Here is a 16,875-nt window from a genome sequence, read left to right on the forward strand (position 1 = left end):
TCTCTGAATGATCCAATGTTGTCCTAAATGACCGATGATGATAAATAGAATCCACCTGTGTGTAATCAAGTCTCCGTATAAATGCACCTGCTCTGTGATAGTCTCAGGGTTCTGTTTAAAGTGCAGAGAGCATTATGAAAACCAAGGAACACACCAGGCAGGTCCGAGATACTGTTGTGGAGAAGTTTAAAGCCGGATTTGGATACAAAAAGATTTCCCAAGCTTTAAACATCTCAAAGAGCACTGTGCAAGCCATCATATTGAAATGGAAGGAGCATCATACCACTGCAAATCTACCAAGACCCGGCCGTCCTTCCAAACTTTCTTCTCAAACAAGGAGAAAACTGATCAGAGATGCAGCCAAGAGGCCCATGATCACTCTGGATGAACTGCAGAGATCTACAGCTGAGGTGGGAGAGTCTGTCCATAGGACAACAATCAGTCGTACACTGCACAAATCTGGCCTTTATGGAAGAGTGGCAAGAAGAAAGCCATTTCTCAAAGATATCCATAAAAAGTCCAATTTAAAGTTTGCCACAAGCCACCTGGGGGACACACCAAACATGTGGAAGAAGGTGCTCTGGTCAGATGAAACCAAAATTGAACTTTTTGGCCACAATGCAAAATGATATGTTTGGCGTAAAAGCAACACTACTCATCACCCTGAACACACCATCCCCACTGTCAAACATGGTGGTGGCAGCATCATGGTTTGGGCCTGCTTTTCTTCAGCAGGGACAGGGAAGATGGTTAAAATTGACGGGAAGATGGATGCAGCCAAATACAGGAACATTCTGGAAGAAAACCTGTTGGTATCTGCACAAGACCTGAGACTGGGACGGAGATTTATCTTCCAACAGGACAATGATTCAAAACATAAAGCCAAATCTACAATGGAATGGTTCAAAAATAAACGTATCCAGGTGTTAGAATGGCCAAGTCAAAGTCCAGACCTGAATCCAATCGAGAATCTGTGGAAAGAGCTGAAGACTGCTGTTCACAAACACTCTCCATCCAACCTCACTGAGTTCGAGCTGTTTTGCAAGGAAGAATTGGCAAGAATGTCAGTCTCTCGATGTGCAAAACTGATAGAAACATACCCCAAGCGACTTGCAGCTGTAATTGCTGCAAAAGGTGGCGCTACAAAGTATTAACACAAGGGGGCCGAATAATATTGCACGCCCCACTTTTCAGTTTTTTATTTGTTAAAAAAGTTTAAATTATCTAATAAATTTTGTTCAACTTCACGATTGTGTCCCACTTGTTGTTGATTCTTGACAAAAAATTAAAATTTTACATCTTTATGTTTGAAGCCTGAAATGTGGCGAAATGTTGCAAGGTTCAAGGGGGCCGAATACTTTTGCAAGGCACTGTATTTGCCCTACTGTATATCATTTCACATGTTATTTTCACACTTAATCGCAAGAGGGCGCTTAAGGCCTGTGTTTCAACATTTGTGGTAACTTATAAAAACAAATAAGACATCTAAGAAGGGCTGAACAAAATGGCACCGTAAAGAAAATCATATTCTGCACATTACAAGCTGCAAGTAGTGAAATATGTTTATATGTCATATAGTGTGAGCATACTGTACCCTTATTCTGCCTGTTGTTCACCATTTGTAATTTAAATTGCCTTTCAAGATAGCATGTCTGCCCCCCCCCCCACAATACGATTTATACCCTGGTGCGACTTATATCTGTTTTTTTCTTCCTCATTGCACATTTTTTGGCTGGAGCAACTTATACTCAGGTGTGACTTATAGTTTTTTTCTTTTAAACAATCTACCTACATCATCATCAACCACTCATCAACCCACCCGCCTGCCTGCCCGTCTGTCCATCTTTTGATTGACTTACTTGGTGGCTACATTTGAAACATGATGGGGAATAGATTTTCAAGGCATTTAAAATCCACCTTTTCAAAGTCAGTTGCCTCCAGATGCACGCTGCAGTGCATAAATAACAGTGTAACATTGCCTCATCCACAAAGACCCTTGCATAAACCCTCATTTTTCCCATCACAGATGTCAGCTTTGCCAAATTGCATGTCATTTTGCATAGATCTCGCCGAATAAATGCTTCGTCTCCACAAGACTGTCCCAGCGTCAACCTGTAAGGTAATTTTTATTCACTCACGGCACTATAGATGTGTTTATTTGCTCTTTATTGATATGAGGAAAAGGCAATGACGGTAGGTGTTTGTCTTCTAGGGTGGCCTACATGTCACTGCCGCTTACTGACATGTATAACACCTTCTTTCACTGTGTTCAGCCACCATGTTTGACAGCTAACAACTGCAAATATTTGAGTTTGTGGGCTAAGGAGCATGATCCTTGGGGAGAAACAGATGCTCGAATAGCACTACCGCCCAGCACTTTCATTTCAAAGCTTATTACATCTTGACAAATCTTGTTTTTTTCCTCGATTTATATAAATAAAATAGATGTCCACGTCCACTTTTCTGTGTCCAGTTTCTCTGTAGCTCAACTGCGACCTACTCATAACACTCTGTTAAGGTTGTGTTGTTAGTTTTTCTTCATCACATAATGTCAAAATGTAAACAGCCTGATAAAGAGAATTGCTTACAAACCAGTTTTAAAAAGACTGAATTAATAAGGCCCATTTATTTTCAATTTAGAGGACTTTTTAGTTTATCTGTGAAATTTATACACTGGTGCCTCTAGTTACAAACAACTCTACAAAAGGAATTTTCAGGTTACGATACGCCTCAAAAGGAAAATATTGCCTCTTATAGACAACTTTCCGAGGTACTTCCGCGCTACTTCCTTATGTCTGCCTACCACTTCCGTTTCCAATTTTCTTACCATTGACTTCAATGGCGCTGGAGTGGCATCACTCACTAAAAACCCTCAAAAATCACGATTTGGAAATGCAATCTCGACATGGGAAGACAACATCAAGAAGTGGCCGAGGGTGACCACAAGTAAAATATATCATATTTTATGGACTCTACGGCAGTCGATGGAAACGCCATTAGGAAGCTCCGAGGCATTCCAGTACTAGTTGCACACCCAAAAAGTTAAATTTGTCCTCATTCACGAACACGGGAATTTTGTCTTTATGAAGGCGGATGTAGAACCAAGCCAGTGCCTCAATGCTCCGCACTACAAACCATGGGTGCTCGTAATACCGGAGAGAAGGAGATGTCTAAACTGCAGGCAGTCCTGCGGGTCACGGCCGTTCGTGTCTAACGCTGTCATATGGAAGGTATGTGCTCCAAAAATACGAAAAAATCAAATCTGCCACATGAAGTGACTTGTTGCCTTTGCTATTGTTATTAAGATGATGATTGTAATTATGAAGTTTAATATTTTTTACTACAACTACTGCTGCTGCTAGCCTGTTGCTAATCAGTATGTGTTTGATAGCACTGCATAAATCCAGGTGTTACAAGTTTTTGTTCCTTTGTTTATAGCTGGAAAACGCTGTTAGGCAAAGGAAGACGACTTTCACGTCGATGGACATAGTATATCGAGACTATGTGCGTTTTACTTTGATGATAGACGGCTTGACTCCCGGGGGCAGACGAGAGGCAGAGGCAGGGACAGACGGTGGTTCGCCGAGCTCGCCTAGATCTAACGACGAACTTTATAACTGCAGCATCTTTAAGATATGCTTTTGGAATTATCGAGGACAGCGAGAGAAAGCCCATCTGACGCCGTTGCGAACATGATGGTGCCCTATTTAGTACTAGCACTACCTCTCGCTCATTGAAATTAAAGGTAAGTAAAAGTCCTTTTACCAAAGTTTACCATTTTTGGGTATTTATTATTTTCAATATTTAATATTGTTACTTTACGGAACAGTCAAGGATAGTGTTCTGCTTATTGTGCAGTAGGTCTAACATACAGTTTGACATTTGCACTGGTTAACGGTCAGCTTCACTGGTGTTTTCTTAACAGACTAATGTATTTTATCCAAATAAATCCCAAATGTTCTAAAATTCTGTATATAGTGTTTATATTCTTCAATCAGAAAATATAAACATCTTTGATGTTAAAGATGTTACAGAATGTTTACCGTATTTTTCCGACTATAAGTCGCACCTGAGTATACGTCGCACCAGCTATAAAATGCCCAACGAAGAGGAAAAAAACATATAAGTCGCACCGGAGTATAAGTCGCATTTTTGGGGGAAATTTACTAGATAAAATCCAACACATAGAACAGATATATCATTTTGAAAGGCAATTTAATATATAAATACAATAGAAAACAACATGCTGAATAATTGTAGAGTACGATGTTACATGATGCATGAACAACGAAATGCGAATATACTGTCCTCATCAGGACTCTACGGCTCGGTCCTGGCTATACAGCGAGCTAAACTCCCAAATGACGATGCTGGACGTCCGTATAATTTGCTGAATCAATTTCGTTCTCGATACCAAACAGGTTCGCTTCAACGTAAATAAATGATAATTAGGGGTTATTACAGCAATGACACAAACGGTTAGCATGCGTTCGCAAGCATTAGTACATCATTCAAACAACCACACAACTGGCTCTAAGTGTCCGATCACGGGAGGAAAACACACAAGAACAACAGAAAAGATGATACACACAGGCGTTGCCTCTGTAGAGATATTTTAAAAGCATAAACAATTCACGTCGGGCCGCAGCAGTGTGTCTCTCTCTCTCTCTCTCTCTCTCTCACTCTCTCTCGCCCACTCGCTCAGAGATGCTGCATAGCTGTCCGTCTCCTTCTGGCATGTGAGCTTCTTCTTCTTCACGTAAACAAGTGTGAGTGCGCCCCCACGTGGGCCTGAAAGCTCTACAAACTAAAAGCATGCATTTCAATATAAAAAAGTCAATTGAACACACATTGCCAAAGGCAGAACGCCTTTTAAGAGTTACTCAGATAACTATAGCATAAAGAACACGCTAACAAGTTTATCAAACCATCAGTGTCACTCCAAAACACCAAAATAACATGTGAAATGATATTATAATGTGTTAATAATTTCAAACATAAGTCGCTCCTGAGTATAAGTCGCACCCCCAGCCAATCTATGAAAAAACTGCGACTTATAGTCTGAAAAATACGGGAATGTAATAATGTGTAGAACATGAAAAGTAACGTCAGTTACTTTGCTGAGAAACGAATTATTCTTACAATGTGTTAAGTGAGTTACTAACTCAATTACTTTTTGGGAGAAGTAATTTACTAAGTAATTTACTAGCTACTGTAACTAACATTAACAACACTGGAGGTAAAACTAATTCATTTTTCCTTGAAATATTTTGTGCGAGTCATTGCAGAATTGTAGGACTTTGAGCTTCCAAATTCTTTCGTATTGTTTCTGAGCGTTTCTCCATAGTAGTCTTTTGAATTTATTTAGAAACTTGTTCTGCTTCAATCAGATTATAGGACTGTCACTATGTCAAAAAGTACAGAAGTCCTGTTTTGTGGGGTTCCGCGCAAAAGGATAGGGAGGAAAAATGTCAGCGGTACTGCATACTTTTAAAATATGCTCTACAAATCTCACAACACGTTTGGAAAATGAGGAGCAACTTACGAACTAACAGCTGGGATGCGGTATAGACGCAAATATTCTCTATCACCTTGAAGGCTGGCTTGCTTCCCAGACAAAAATGAGTGAAAGAAGCGCAACGGATAAAAAACATACAAGTGAAAAGTAGACAAGGCCCATATGCTCATGCATAATCATAACGTTCAATCTCCTAATCTAAGAGATTATCGTAAAATCGAACAGTGACAAGGACACAAAAGTATTCCCATTATGGCCCAGTGGAGAATTATCTTATATTAATCTCGACTGCTTCCTGAGCTTAATGACTTGTGCTAAAGTGGCAAACGTCAAGGACAGATGGAAATCACGTTTTGCACACATACGACGCAAAGAAGGCGGGCTCGGTGGCACCATCTTTCCAGCTGCTCACGTAATGGGTGACCAAAAAGCCCACTTATTTCTTACGAGGCGCTCCCTAATTTGCAAACGATGTGACTCCCACAAGTAATGTGATACTATCAGAGACACTTTAAAGTATAAAATATAAAAACTAAACAATGCCTCTTTATTTTTTTAACAAGAGCACAACAATACTGACACATTATATTGTTCTCATGGGATTTTTGTGGTAAAAATAGTAAGAAACACTCTCTTCAAATTGGACAATTTCCCTGCATGAGCTTTCTTTACATGTAAACCCCCCCCACTGTTAAGAACAGCTAAAACTGGGAATCCTGCTGTAACACTTGCCCAAAAAAAAATCTGCTTTTTATAAACTCGCTTTTGTACAAAATCCTTCTACATTTTTTGAAGATTGATTGAGTTGCCTGTAATGAAGACAGAAACTGAGCTCAAGGCCAATGAGGCCGACCTTTCAATTATATGGAAATCCACTATTGAAACCATTCCATAGCCAATATGTCTGGATATATTCATAAGTAGGGTAGGAATACGGCTGTATTTTTTTTTTTTTTATATAAAAGCTTGTGATAACCTTTTCTTAGAAAATAATGAGGAGGTCCAACTAATGACCTATTAAGATGACTGATTAAATGGTAGTCGCTAAAAAGTGCGAGACTGAACTGTTCATTCTCATCATTTAAAGTCAATACAATGACAGTGCAGTCATTGTGGTTTCAATTAAATGTGAAATAATCACATTTATTCATTATTAAGGACTGTGATACCTGGCACAAAGCAAAAAATACAATTAATACCTCACAAAGGAAAACCTTGTCATTTAGACATTTAAAAAAAATTGAAAGGGTTATTTACACAATATAGCACATTTCCATTTAAAAAAAAAAACACGTGACATGTGCAAACTATGGGGAGCAGCATCCCAATGTTTGTATTTATTTATTTATTTTTTTCACGACCTAGGAGAAATAAAATATGGTGCTTTCTTAAAAGTAGGCAAACGTCTTAACATTCTAGGACCCCGGAAGCCTGGGAAATTTAGTTTGAAAGGTGCCTATTCTGGAACCCCCTGGGAGAATGTGTTCCCGGCTGCAATAAGCCTTTCGTGGCAAACCAGGCATAGCAAAGGTCACGTATTATAGGTGCTGGCGTAGTGATTGCATGCTGTTCGGTGGATGGAGACATACACGCCACGGCCGAGGAAACCTTGATAAGTGCGCTTTCTTGAAGTTTGTGACACTCAAAAAACGGCTGTCACAACTCCGATTGCTAAGCTAAATGATATCTCGATTTATATTTGTATGGAACTGTAGTTCATGGCAACAAAAAACAATTCCGTTCTCAATGAAACTAGTAAAGCGCTTTACAAGGCTATTACAAATTCTCCTACTCCTTAAAATGAGATAAATGGCTGTTTTTTTGTGTAACAATGGTAGTCAATTGAGAGCCAGGTTGAGTAGGCCGAGTCTTAGCGGCGACGAAGCCGGGCGAAGTGGCTCCTAGCCAGGTTAAACGGTGACTGGCAGAGGGGGGTGTGGAGGTCGTGAAAAAAAAATGTGGCAAAAAGAGGAACTGCTTGTGCAATAAAAATAGTACTTAACCCTTTAACACCGAACGTGTCGGATGCGACACGTTTACGCATATCATCTTTGAAGCCTTGTAACACTGTAATTACGTCACCCACGTGCCCCTGGTTGCTCTCGTTTGAAAGTACGGAAGTTGATGTCCACACCAGTTTTTATTTGAAGTCAATCGACCAAGTAAAACGGGAGATAATGTCATTTGAGTTTTATAGTTTTATTGAACTCATAAATATGCATTAAAACGCCGCATGGACCATGTGTCTATCTCCATATTTCCATCATTTTTTATTATTTTTTTTCCAAAACCGAAAGCAGCACAAAAGACTACATATCCTAAGAGCCGTTGTGATGTCAAGAAGGACGAACCTAATGTGAACATTTTTAATAAATTGACGAGCAAGGCGCCAACTAAGGGAAAGGAGACACGCGTAGCAAGCAACGGCGCGGTTTGATTGAGCGAGCGACTTTGAAATGTGCAGAATGAATCGAAAACTAAATTTAGCGCAAGCTAATGCATTATTTCATCAACTCAAGGAATAGAATGAGCTGTATTTGTCATTGTTTTCCTCGGATCAGTCGACGTCTCGGCGAGTAGAAGTGACAGCAGTGCGCAAACGGCGGATGAGTAGGCTGTGTGACGTTGTATGTGACGCAGTTTAGTGATATGTTCAAAAACAAACTTTTTCGAGTGCGCAAAAACCCCCAAAACTTTATTGGGTCGCATGCCTAAAAAAAATTGACCTGAACTACTTGTCAATATTTTTGAAAATACTTTTTTTTCAATGTTTATTATTATTTTTTCTTCACTATGAATCTTTTCAATTTTTATATAGATGTGTGTTCGAGAAGCTTGATTGCGTGTACATATATACCTTTGATAAGGTGATGGGTACAATACCTAACTTCACAAAGAGATATCCTCCAAACCCTTTTTGTGTTAGATGATATACGGTATATTATTTTTTTCCTCACTATTTTGCACTGTATATAACATGTTTTGACCATAGTACGTGTGAAGGCCAAAAACGCCTATGACCATAGCTCCTGTTTGTGTTGAATTGTCAAACATAAAACTATTCAATCTTATTTTTTCTATTGAATGTTTATCCTAACAAGTTAAATAAATATTATGAAGCTTCAAAACAGTTGGTCGAGCATGTTTGGTTGTCAGTGGGACTTCAACATTACAAATTTTGAAAAAAGATTTTGGGATTTTTTTGTCTTTTTGGGTCCAAAATGTGGATTAAAGTTGGACAGTGAAGAAAACAACAGTTTGGACATAAAGTTCAAGGTATCCCGGAAAAAGGGACCCATCTTGGCCATTGTGAACAGTTTTTTCTTTGAAATATAAAGGCAACATCAAAGGCATGCAAATTCGGCCAAAATAGGCTTAGGTGTTAAAGGGTTAAACACAGAAAAAAACGAAAAAAGCCAAAAAATGGACAAATAACACCGAGGGGTTCAATATTATTTACTCCAACTACTGTATCTGCTGCTAGCCTGTTGCTAATCAGTACGTGTAGATGGCACAATTACGTGTGTCAACACATAGATGCGAGTGTTACATGTTTTTTGCTCGTTGATTTACAGGTGGAAAACGCTGTTAGGCAAGGAAAGATAAGTTAATGTGCCTAACAGCAACACTTAATGTACGTTGATGGACATACAGTATATCGAGACTACGTCGTTCTACCCAGGGTTGGCCGAGACGCTGGGGCTGGAAGTGGTGGCTCGCAGGTTAAGCAGTAGTATTTTAGTAGTATTTAAATGCACATGAATGCATTTAAATACTACTTAATTTGTATACTGTTATCTTATTTTCCGTCATTTGATTATTTAACATTTTTAGACAAGGTGCTGAGAAATATTGTGTGTCTTAGACATCCAAGCATTTTTAAGGACTTCACGCAAAATTCAAGCATTTTTCAAACCCCGTAAACACAACAGTAAAATCTGAATATTTTAAAGTATTTCATCTATTGTATATAGAATTTAAATGTATGTATTTATTTTATTATATTCATCTATTTTTGAAAGTTTTGAGCAATGGCGTGGACGGTTTCAATTTTAAAACCCTTTAACAGCGGATTTAAGAAATATGATGTGTCATTTTTGGAAAATTACTTTAATTTAAGCATAATGTGATTTATTACCAGGGTTTTTTCTGTGTATTCCGATTCATGCTTAAATAGTGTTCTTTTGACTTACGTCTGACATCCCTGAAGTAGATGGTCTGTCTATTGGGGTTGAGGAGCTGGATGACTGAGTCGTCGTTGTTCTTCACTCTGCAGCTGATAGTGGCCATCTCGCCTTCCACCACCGACACATTATCCGTTGCCAGGTTCTGACCTTCCACTTTAACACACACACATACAAAACTCAGGTCACCATCCAGAGATTTACTGCCTCAAAAATATTTGCGCTTCTTTTGTCAACACAACTCAACAATGTGATGCTACACAAACAACTATTGTGCAGATTGTGTAGCTGCAGTATAATCCATTTAGTATACAAGTGCCAAGTTTGTCATTATTGATCTCTCTGCCGCCCACAGATCCGAGTGCGGGGTCCGTGTGAGTCAGCGCCAGATGGGCTGCAAGCTTGGCTGCCCATTAAGGGAAGCTGGAGATCAGGAGCTAGAAGACAAAGGAACGTGACAAGGAACTTCTGGGAGCGGAAAAATATGTTGATATAAAGTGATGTAATATTTAAAGAGTAAATATTAGATATGTAGATACAGTGGGGAAAATAAGTATTTAGTCAACCACTAATTGTGCAAATTCTCCCACCTGACAATATTAGAGAGGCCTGTAATTGTCAACATGGGTAAACCTCAAACATGAGAGACAGAAAGTGGAGAAAAAAAACAAACAGAAAATCACATTGTTTGATTTTTAAAGAATTTATTTGCAAATCATGGTGGAAAATAAGTATTTGGTCAATACCAAAAGTTCATCTCAATAGTTTGTTGTGTACCCTTTGTTGGCAATAACGGAGGCCAAACGTTTTCTGTAACTCTTCACAAGCTTTTCACACACTGTTGCATGTATTTTGGCCCATTCCTCCATGCAGATCTCCTTTAGAGCAGTGATGTTTTGGGGCTGTTGTTGGGCAACGCGGACTTTCAACTCCCTCCACAGATTTTCCATGGGGTTGAGATCTGGAGACTGGCTAGGCCACTCCAGGACCTTGAAATGCTTCTTACGAAGCCACTCCTTTGTTGCCCTGGCAGTGTGTTTGGGGTCATTGTCATGCTGAAAGACCCAGCTACGTCTCATCTTCAATGCCCTTGCTGATGGAAGGAGATTTTCACTCAAAATCTCTCGATACATGGCCCCATTCATTCTTTTCTTTACACAGATCAGTCCTGGTCCCTTTGCAGACAAACAGCCCCAAAGCATGATGTTTCCACCCCCATGATTCACAGTGGGTATGGTGTTCTTCGGATGCAATTCAGTATTCTTTCTCCTCCAAACACAAGAACCTGTGTTTTTACCAAAAAGTTCTATTTTGGTTTCATCTGACCATAACGCATTCTCCCAATCCTCTTCTGGATCATCCAAATGCTCTCTAGCGAACCGCAGAGGAGCCTGGACGTGTACTTTCTTCAGCAGGGGGACATATCTGGCAGTGCAGGATTTGAGTCCCTGGCGGCGCATTGTGTTACTGATAGTAGCCTTTGTTACTGTGGTCCCAGCTCTCTGTAGGTCATTCACTAGGTCCCCCCGTGTGGGTCTGGGATTTTTGCTCACCGTTCTTGTTATCATTTTGACGCCACGGGGTGAAATCTTGCATGGAGCCCCAGATCGAGGGAGATTTAAGTGGTCTAGTATGTCTTCCATTTTCTAATAATTGCTCCCACAGTTGATTTCTTTACTCCAAGTGTTTTACCTATTGCAGATTCAGTCTTCCCAGCCTGGTGCAAGTCTGTAATTTTGTCTCTGGTGTCCTTCGACAGGTCTTTAGTCTTGGCCTTAGTGGAGTTTGGAGTGTGACTGACTGAGGTTGTGGGCAGGTGTCTTTTATACTGATAAGAGTTAAAAGAGGTGCCATTAATACAGGTAACAAGTGGAGCCTCGTTAGACCTCGTTAGAAGTTAGACCTCTTTGACAGCCAGAAATCTTGCTTGTTTGTAAGTGACCAAATACTTATTTTCCACTCTAATTTGGAAATAAATTCTTTAAAAATCAAACAATGTGATTTTCTGTTTTTTTTTTTCTTTTCCTCCACATTCTGTCTCTCATGGTTGAGGTTTACCCATGTTGACAATTACAGGCGTCTCTAATCTTTTCAAGTAGAAGAACTTGCACAATTAGTGGTTGACTAAATACCTTTTTGCCCCACTGTATATATCTTTTATTCACATAAACATATATCTGTTCATTTCACATCATAGCACATAATCATTCTTTTCTTCTCGTAACTGTGTGTTTATGTGAACGTCTGGTATCAGGACAAGGACTCATCGTGAGCAGTGAGTTCTCTTCTCCCTAGGTTAGTCTGATCAGGCTTTCCAGTGTTTTTATCTAAGGCGTTGGCGCTAAGGCTACCGCTTGAGAAATAAAAGATAAATGGTATGAACTTTAAGGTCGAGGCAGATCGAGATTGACATCTGTCCCAGACCGGCTGGCCAGCTTTGCGCTTTTCTTTCCTCACTAAATGTAAACTCTGTACTTTCTTTTTGTTGCTGAATTGTGTGTTGTCATCTCCTGTTCGTTAAAAGAATTAAAGAACCTGTCATAAGACAAAATTGACTTTTTTCTTCAGATAATACAAAGTCAAGTATCTATACTCAACAACCAACGTTTTAACATTTACTATTTGATCATCTGTATATCACAGTCCACCAAAATGTACTAACTGTGTGTTGTGTCAATGTTAATGGCAACAGGTGGACACATGGGTAAATTGTCCTTTCTGCCACACAGTAAAAACGTGAGAAATTATTCTAACACTGCTGAATAGATGGACAAGCAAACATTGGTAGTAATTAAATCATTATTTGATTATTTATCGCTGTGTGTTTCTCTGACAACAACAGCTACAACACATGTACAGTGGGGCAAATAAGTATTTAGTCAACCACCAATTGTGCAAGTTCTCCTACTTGAAAATATTAGAGAGGCCTGTAATTGTCAACATGGGTAAACCTCAACCATGAGCGACAGAATGTCCACTATTTACCTGTATTAATGGCACCTGTTTTAACTCATTATCGGTACAAAAGACACCTGTCCAAAACCTCAGTCAGTCACACTCCAAACTCCACTATGGCCAAGACCAAAGAGCTGTCGAAGGACACCAGAGACAAAATTGTAGACCTGCACCAGCCTGGGAAGACTGAATCAGCAATAGGCAAAACGCTTGGTGTAAAGAAATCAACTGTGGTAGCAATTATTAGAAAATGGAAGACATACAAGACCACTGATAATCTCCCTCGATCTGGGGCTCCATGCAAGATCTGACCCCGTGGCGTCAAAATGATAACAAGAACGGCCAGAACCACACAGGGGGACCTAGTGAATGACCTACAGAGAGCTGGGACCACAGTAACAAAAGCTACTATCAGTAACACAATGCGCCGCCAGGGACTCAAATCCTGCATTGCCAGATGTGTCCCCCTGCTGAAGTCAGTACACGTCCAGGCCAGTCTGCGGTTTGCTAGAGAACATTTGGATGATCCAGAAGAGGACTGGGAGAATGTGTTACGGTCAGATGAAACCAAAATAGAAATTTTGGGTAGAAACACAGGTTCTCGTGTTTGGAGGAGAAAGAATACTTAACTGCATTCGAAGAACACCATACCCACTGTGAAGCATGGGGGTGGAAACATCATGCTTTGGGGGCTGTTTTTCTGCAAAGACACCAGGACGACTGATCCGTGTAAAGGAAATAATGAATGGGGCCATGTATCGAGAGATTTTGAGTGACTTTTAGAGTCTTTTAGCATGACAATGATCCCAAACACACAGCCAGGGCAACAAAGGAGTGGCTTCGTAAGAAGCATTTCAAGGTCCTGGAGTGGCCTAGCCAGTCTCCAGATCTCAACCCCATAGAAAATCTGTGGAGGGAGTTGAAAGTCCGTGTTGCCCAACGACAGCCCCAAAACATCACTGCTCTAGAGGAGATCTGCATGGAGGAATGGGCCAAAATACCAGCAACAGTGTGTGAAAATCTTGTGAAGAGTTACAGAAAACGTTTGGCCTCCGTTATTGCCAACAAAGGGTACACAACAAACTATTGAGATGAACTTTTGGTATTGACCAAATACTTGTTTTCCACCATGATTTACAAATAAATTCTTTAAAAATCAAACAATGTGATTTTCAGTTTTTTTCCACATTCTGTCTTTCATGGTTGAGGTCTACCCATGTTGACAATTACAGGGCTCACTAATATTTTCAAGTGGGAGAACTTGCACAATTAGTGGTTGACTAAATACTTTTTTGCCCCACTGTACTAGTACTTTTATTTAAACTGACAATTTTCATCAGAGGTCAGACATAAATGTGTTAAAAAACTTACATATAACATTTGCTATGTACAGTACCTGTTTTGTTTTTCATTCTTTCAAAATTTGTACGTATTTGTGAGTAGTTTCCCTTTAAAGACGCACAGCTCACATGAAAATACAGCATTAAGAATTCATTCTGAACATAAAACATCGAAAGATATGTAAATTGATTGCCTTTTTTTTTTTTTTTTTACATGCCTTTTTGTTGTTTAGAACTTTTTGTTAATACAAAAACACAAATGCATATACAAAATAAATGATCAAAAATGATTAAACACTTTTGTTTAATCAAACATTTTTTTATTTGTATAATTTCACCACTAAATACAAACTCTCCACCACTGAGTGTGACTTGCTGAATTTTTGTAGAAACATTGGAGGGGGAATAAAGAACGGAAACACATTTTAGGTGACCGATCGTAATGAATGTGTGCAAATGCAAGGCCATTTATACTATAAAAGGACTTTTGCTAAGTGTAGACGATGACTACGAAGTGATTCTAATGAAGACGACAAAAGGCCCTTTATAGTGAAATTGACCCATTTCACTCTGGTATATTATTAGTTTTGTAATGGCACATTCATTAGGTAGCAAAGAAATGGGCACATCAGCCTTTTAACTATTACCAACTTTTGTCCACTGTTTTTGATTCACTTTCATAGATGTCATGATGGATCATAATGTATTTTCTTTCACTATATTGATTGACATGATATCATTTTCAAGAGATGGGAAAAAAAAAAGAGAGCTGGATGGCGTTGATGGGCTAAGCTTTATCAGAGCCCTCCATCTGAGCGCCCATGTGACCAATGTGTGCTCAGTGTGCTATCGTGTGTCTCTTGGCATTGAAAGGAGCTTCAGAGAGGCTCTCGGTACACAAGCGCTGTTCCAGACCCGGGACCCTGTCGTCGTAACTCACACCTCTCTCACACTCACAAAAAGCCTTTTGTTCTTCCTTTGTTGTTTTCTGGGAGAGAATTTAAAGTCACCTTGTTCTATTTTTACCCAGGCCTGGAATACATTAGAATGTCTCAGATTCACACCAGTGGAGGCGCACCGCTATCAGCTGCAGACGCAGGCGCAAACATCAAAAGCGCATTTACATGCCCGAGTCGTCACAGAAACCTCTATTGCTTTGTGACATTTACAAAGTGGAGAGGAATAATAAAAGGAAAAAATAAAAGAGGAACGTGCATTTGTTTCGCCCCCGGAGAGATAATGGGAACAGACAGGCAAACTAACATGATTCACCGTGAACTCCTGCAATAAGAAATTAACCTCCAGTTTGAAAAAACAGCTTCTCGGACCAATCATCTGATGCAAAAAGCCACCCGTTTGATTCCGCTCAGCTACTAGGACTGTCGGTTTGGGACAAAAGCGAGGTAATGGGTGAAAACAGACAAAATGTCAACAGATAATAGAGAGAATAAACATCTACACTAAAATCCAGACAACTTGCACTTTGTGCCACAAATTCCAGGTTTAGACATCATCAGTTCTATTTACATAATATTAATAAGATTTTGTTAGATGAGGTCTGATGTGCCCTTTCAGCAATTGACCTAAATAGTTTTGAGTTTTAGAAATGAAACTTAAATGAGTGAAAAATCGCAAACACTACTACAGTGCAAAAACACCCCTTCTTAAAACAAGTAAAATTGCCTTGCTTTTAGTGTAAATCTACTAGAAATAAGTGAAATTATCTGTCAGTGCTTCAAGTAAATTTTACTCAGATTTCTTGAAATAAGAAAAAAAAAAAACTAGCTTAGGCTTAACAGACTTACTTTAAACAATAAATCAGTATATTTAATCATAAAAATGCTCGTTTGTCAGAAATGCTCTTAAATCAAGAATAGATGTTGTTCATAACATTATTTGAAAGCATTTTTTCTCTATTTAGGTAAAAAATTACCAACTCTAGTTCCATGTGCTTGTGTTGTTCCATACTATTAAAAAAAAAACACTTGTCAACATTTTAAAATATATACCGTATTGGCCCGAATATAAAACGGCCCTGATAATAAGACGACCCCCTCTTTTTCAAGACTCAAGTTTGAAAAAGACTTTTTGAACACAAAATTAATTTTTATATAGAAAATACAATATATCCGAAACAAATGATTATAACAATATATTTGAGAGACAAGGCATGTTATTTTGTGTCATTCAATTTTTAATATCTGAACGTTTAAATATGTAAACTAAAGTGCAATCACATTCGTAAATGAATGGCTTCTGGTTTTTGAAATGTAGATAAACCAATCTATTGTGATAAAAATTCAACCATCAAAGTGAAGTCTAACTGTAACTGCAGTCTTGAAACAAATCTGAATAAGGAAAAACATTGCAATAAAATAATGAAAACTGGTTAAACTTGAGAGTAGCTGAGATCTGTCATGACAGAACATTGCTTCAATGATATCTGGCGCTATCTATCGTCGTGAATGGGTATTACATCTAGACCGCAACTATAAGACGACTCCCACTTTTTCAGTCTTATTTCAATGTAAAAAACACCATCTTATATTTGGGCCAATACGGTAGTACCACCATTGCCATTATTTAAAAATGAAATAAAGTTGCTTGATCTTAATACCGCTCCATGTACATGTGCGTTACATGCACTGTCACGTCAGTACAATATTATGTGATTCCCGTGAGCAACAGGTCATTTTAGTAGAGGGTAGGTTACAGTTCTCATTTTTGTGGCACTGTAACTCCACGAATCTGAGTAACTACTGGCCAAGTTTAGTTAATCTTAGTAGTGGACCTGTCTGACTATTCCCATACTCAATAATATGCATTTTACTGTACCAATATTTGAAAAAATGAATTAAAAGTCCCGCTTCTGAACTTT

At 39.0% G+C, this 16,875-nt stretch overlaps 1 protein-coding gene across 3 annotated transcripts in view; it reads right to left on the bottom strand.

Annotated features, from left to right (window-relative positions):
* The window catches only part of cadm1b (cell adhesion molecule 1b), a 375,267-nt gene that overhangs the window by 93,232 nt on the left and 265,160 nt on the right, over positions 1-16,875 (bottom strand). For all 3 annotated transcript variants that reach the window (XM_057839778.1, XM_057839776.1, XM_057839777.1), the window contains one exon: positions 9,712-9,858. In XM_057839778.1, the coding sequence (XP_057695761.1) occupies positions 9,712-9,858 (147 nt within the window). The remainder of the gene's footprint in view (positions 1-9,711; positions 9,859-16,875) is intronic.

Source organism: Corythoichthys intestinalis, chromosome 6, assembly GCF_030265065.1.
Source record: "Corythoichthys intestinalis isolate RoL2023-P3 chromosome 6, ASM3026506v1, whole genome shotgun sequence".
NCBI lineage: Eukaryota > Metazoa > Chordata > Actinopteri > Syngnathiformes > Syngnathidae > Corythoichthys > Corythoichthys intestinalis.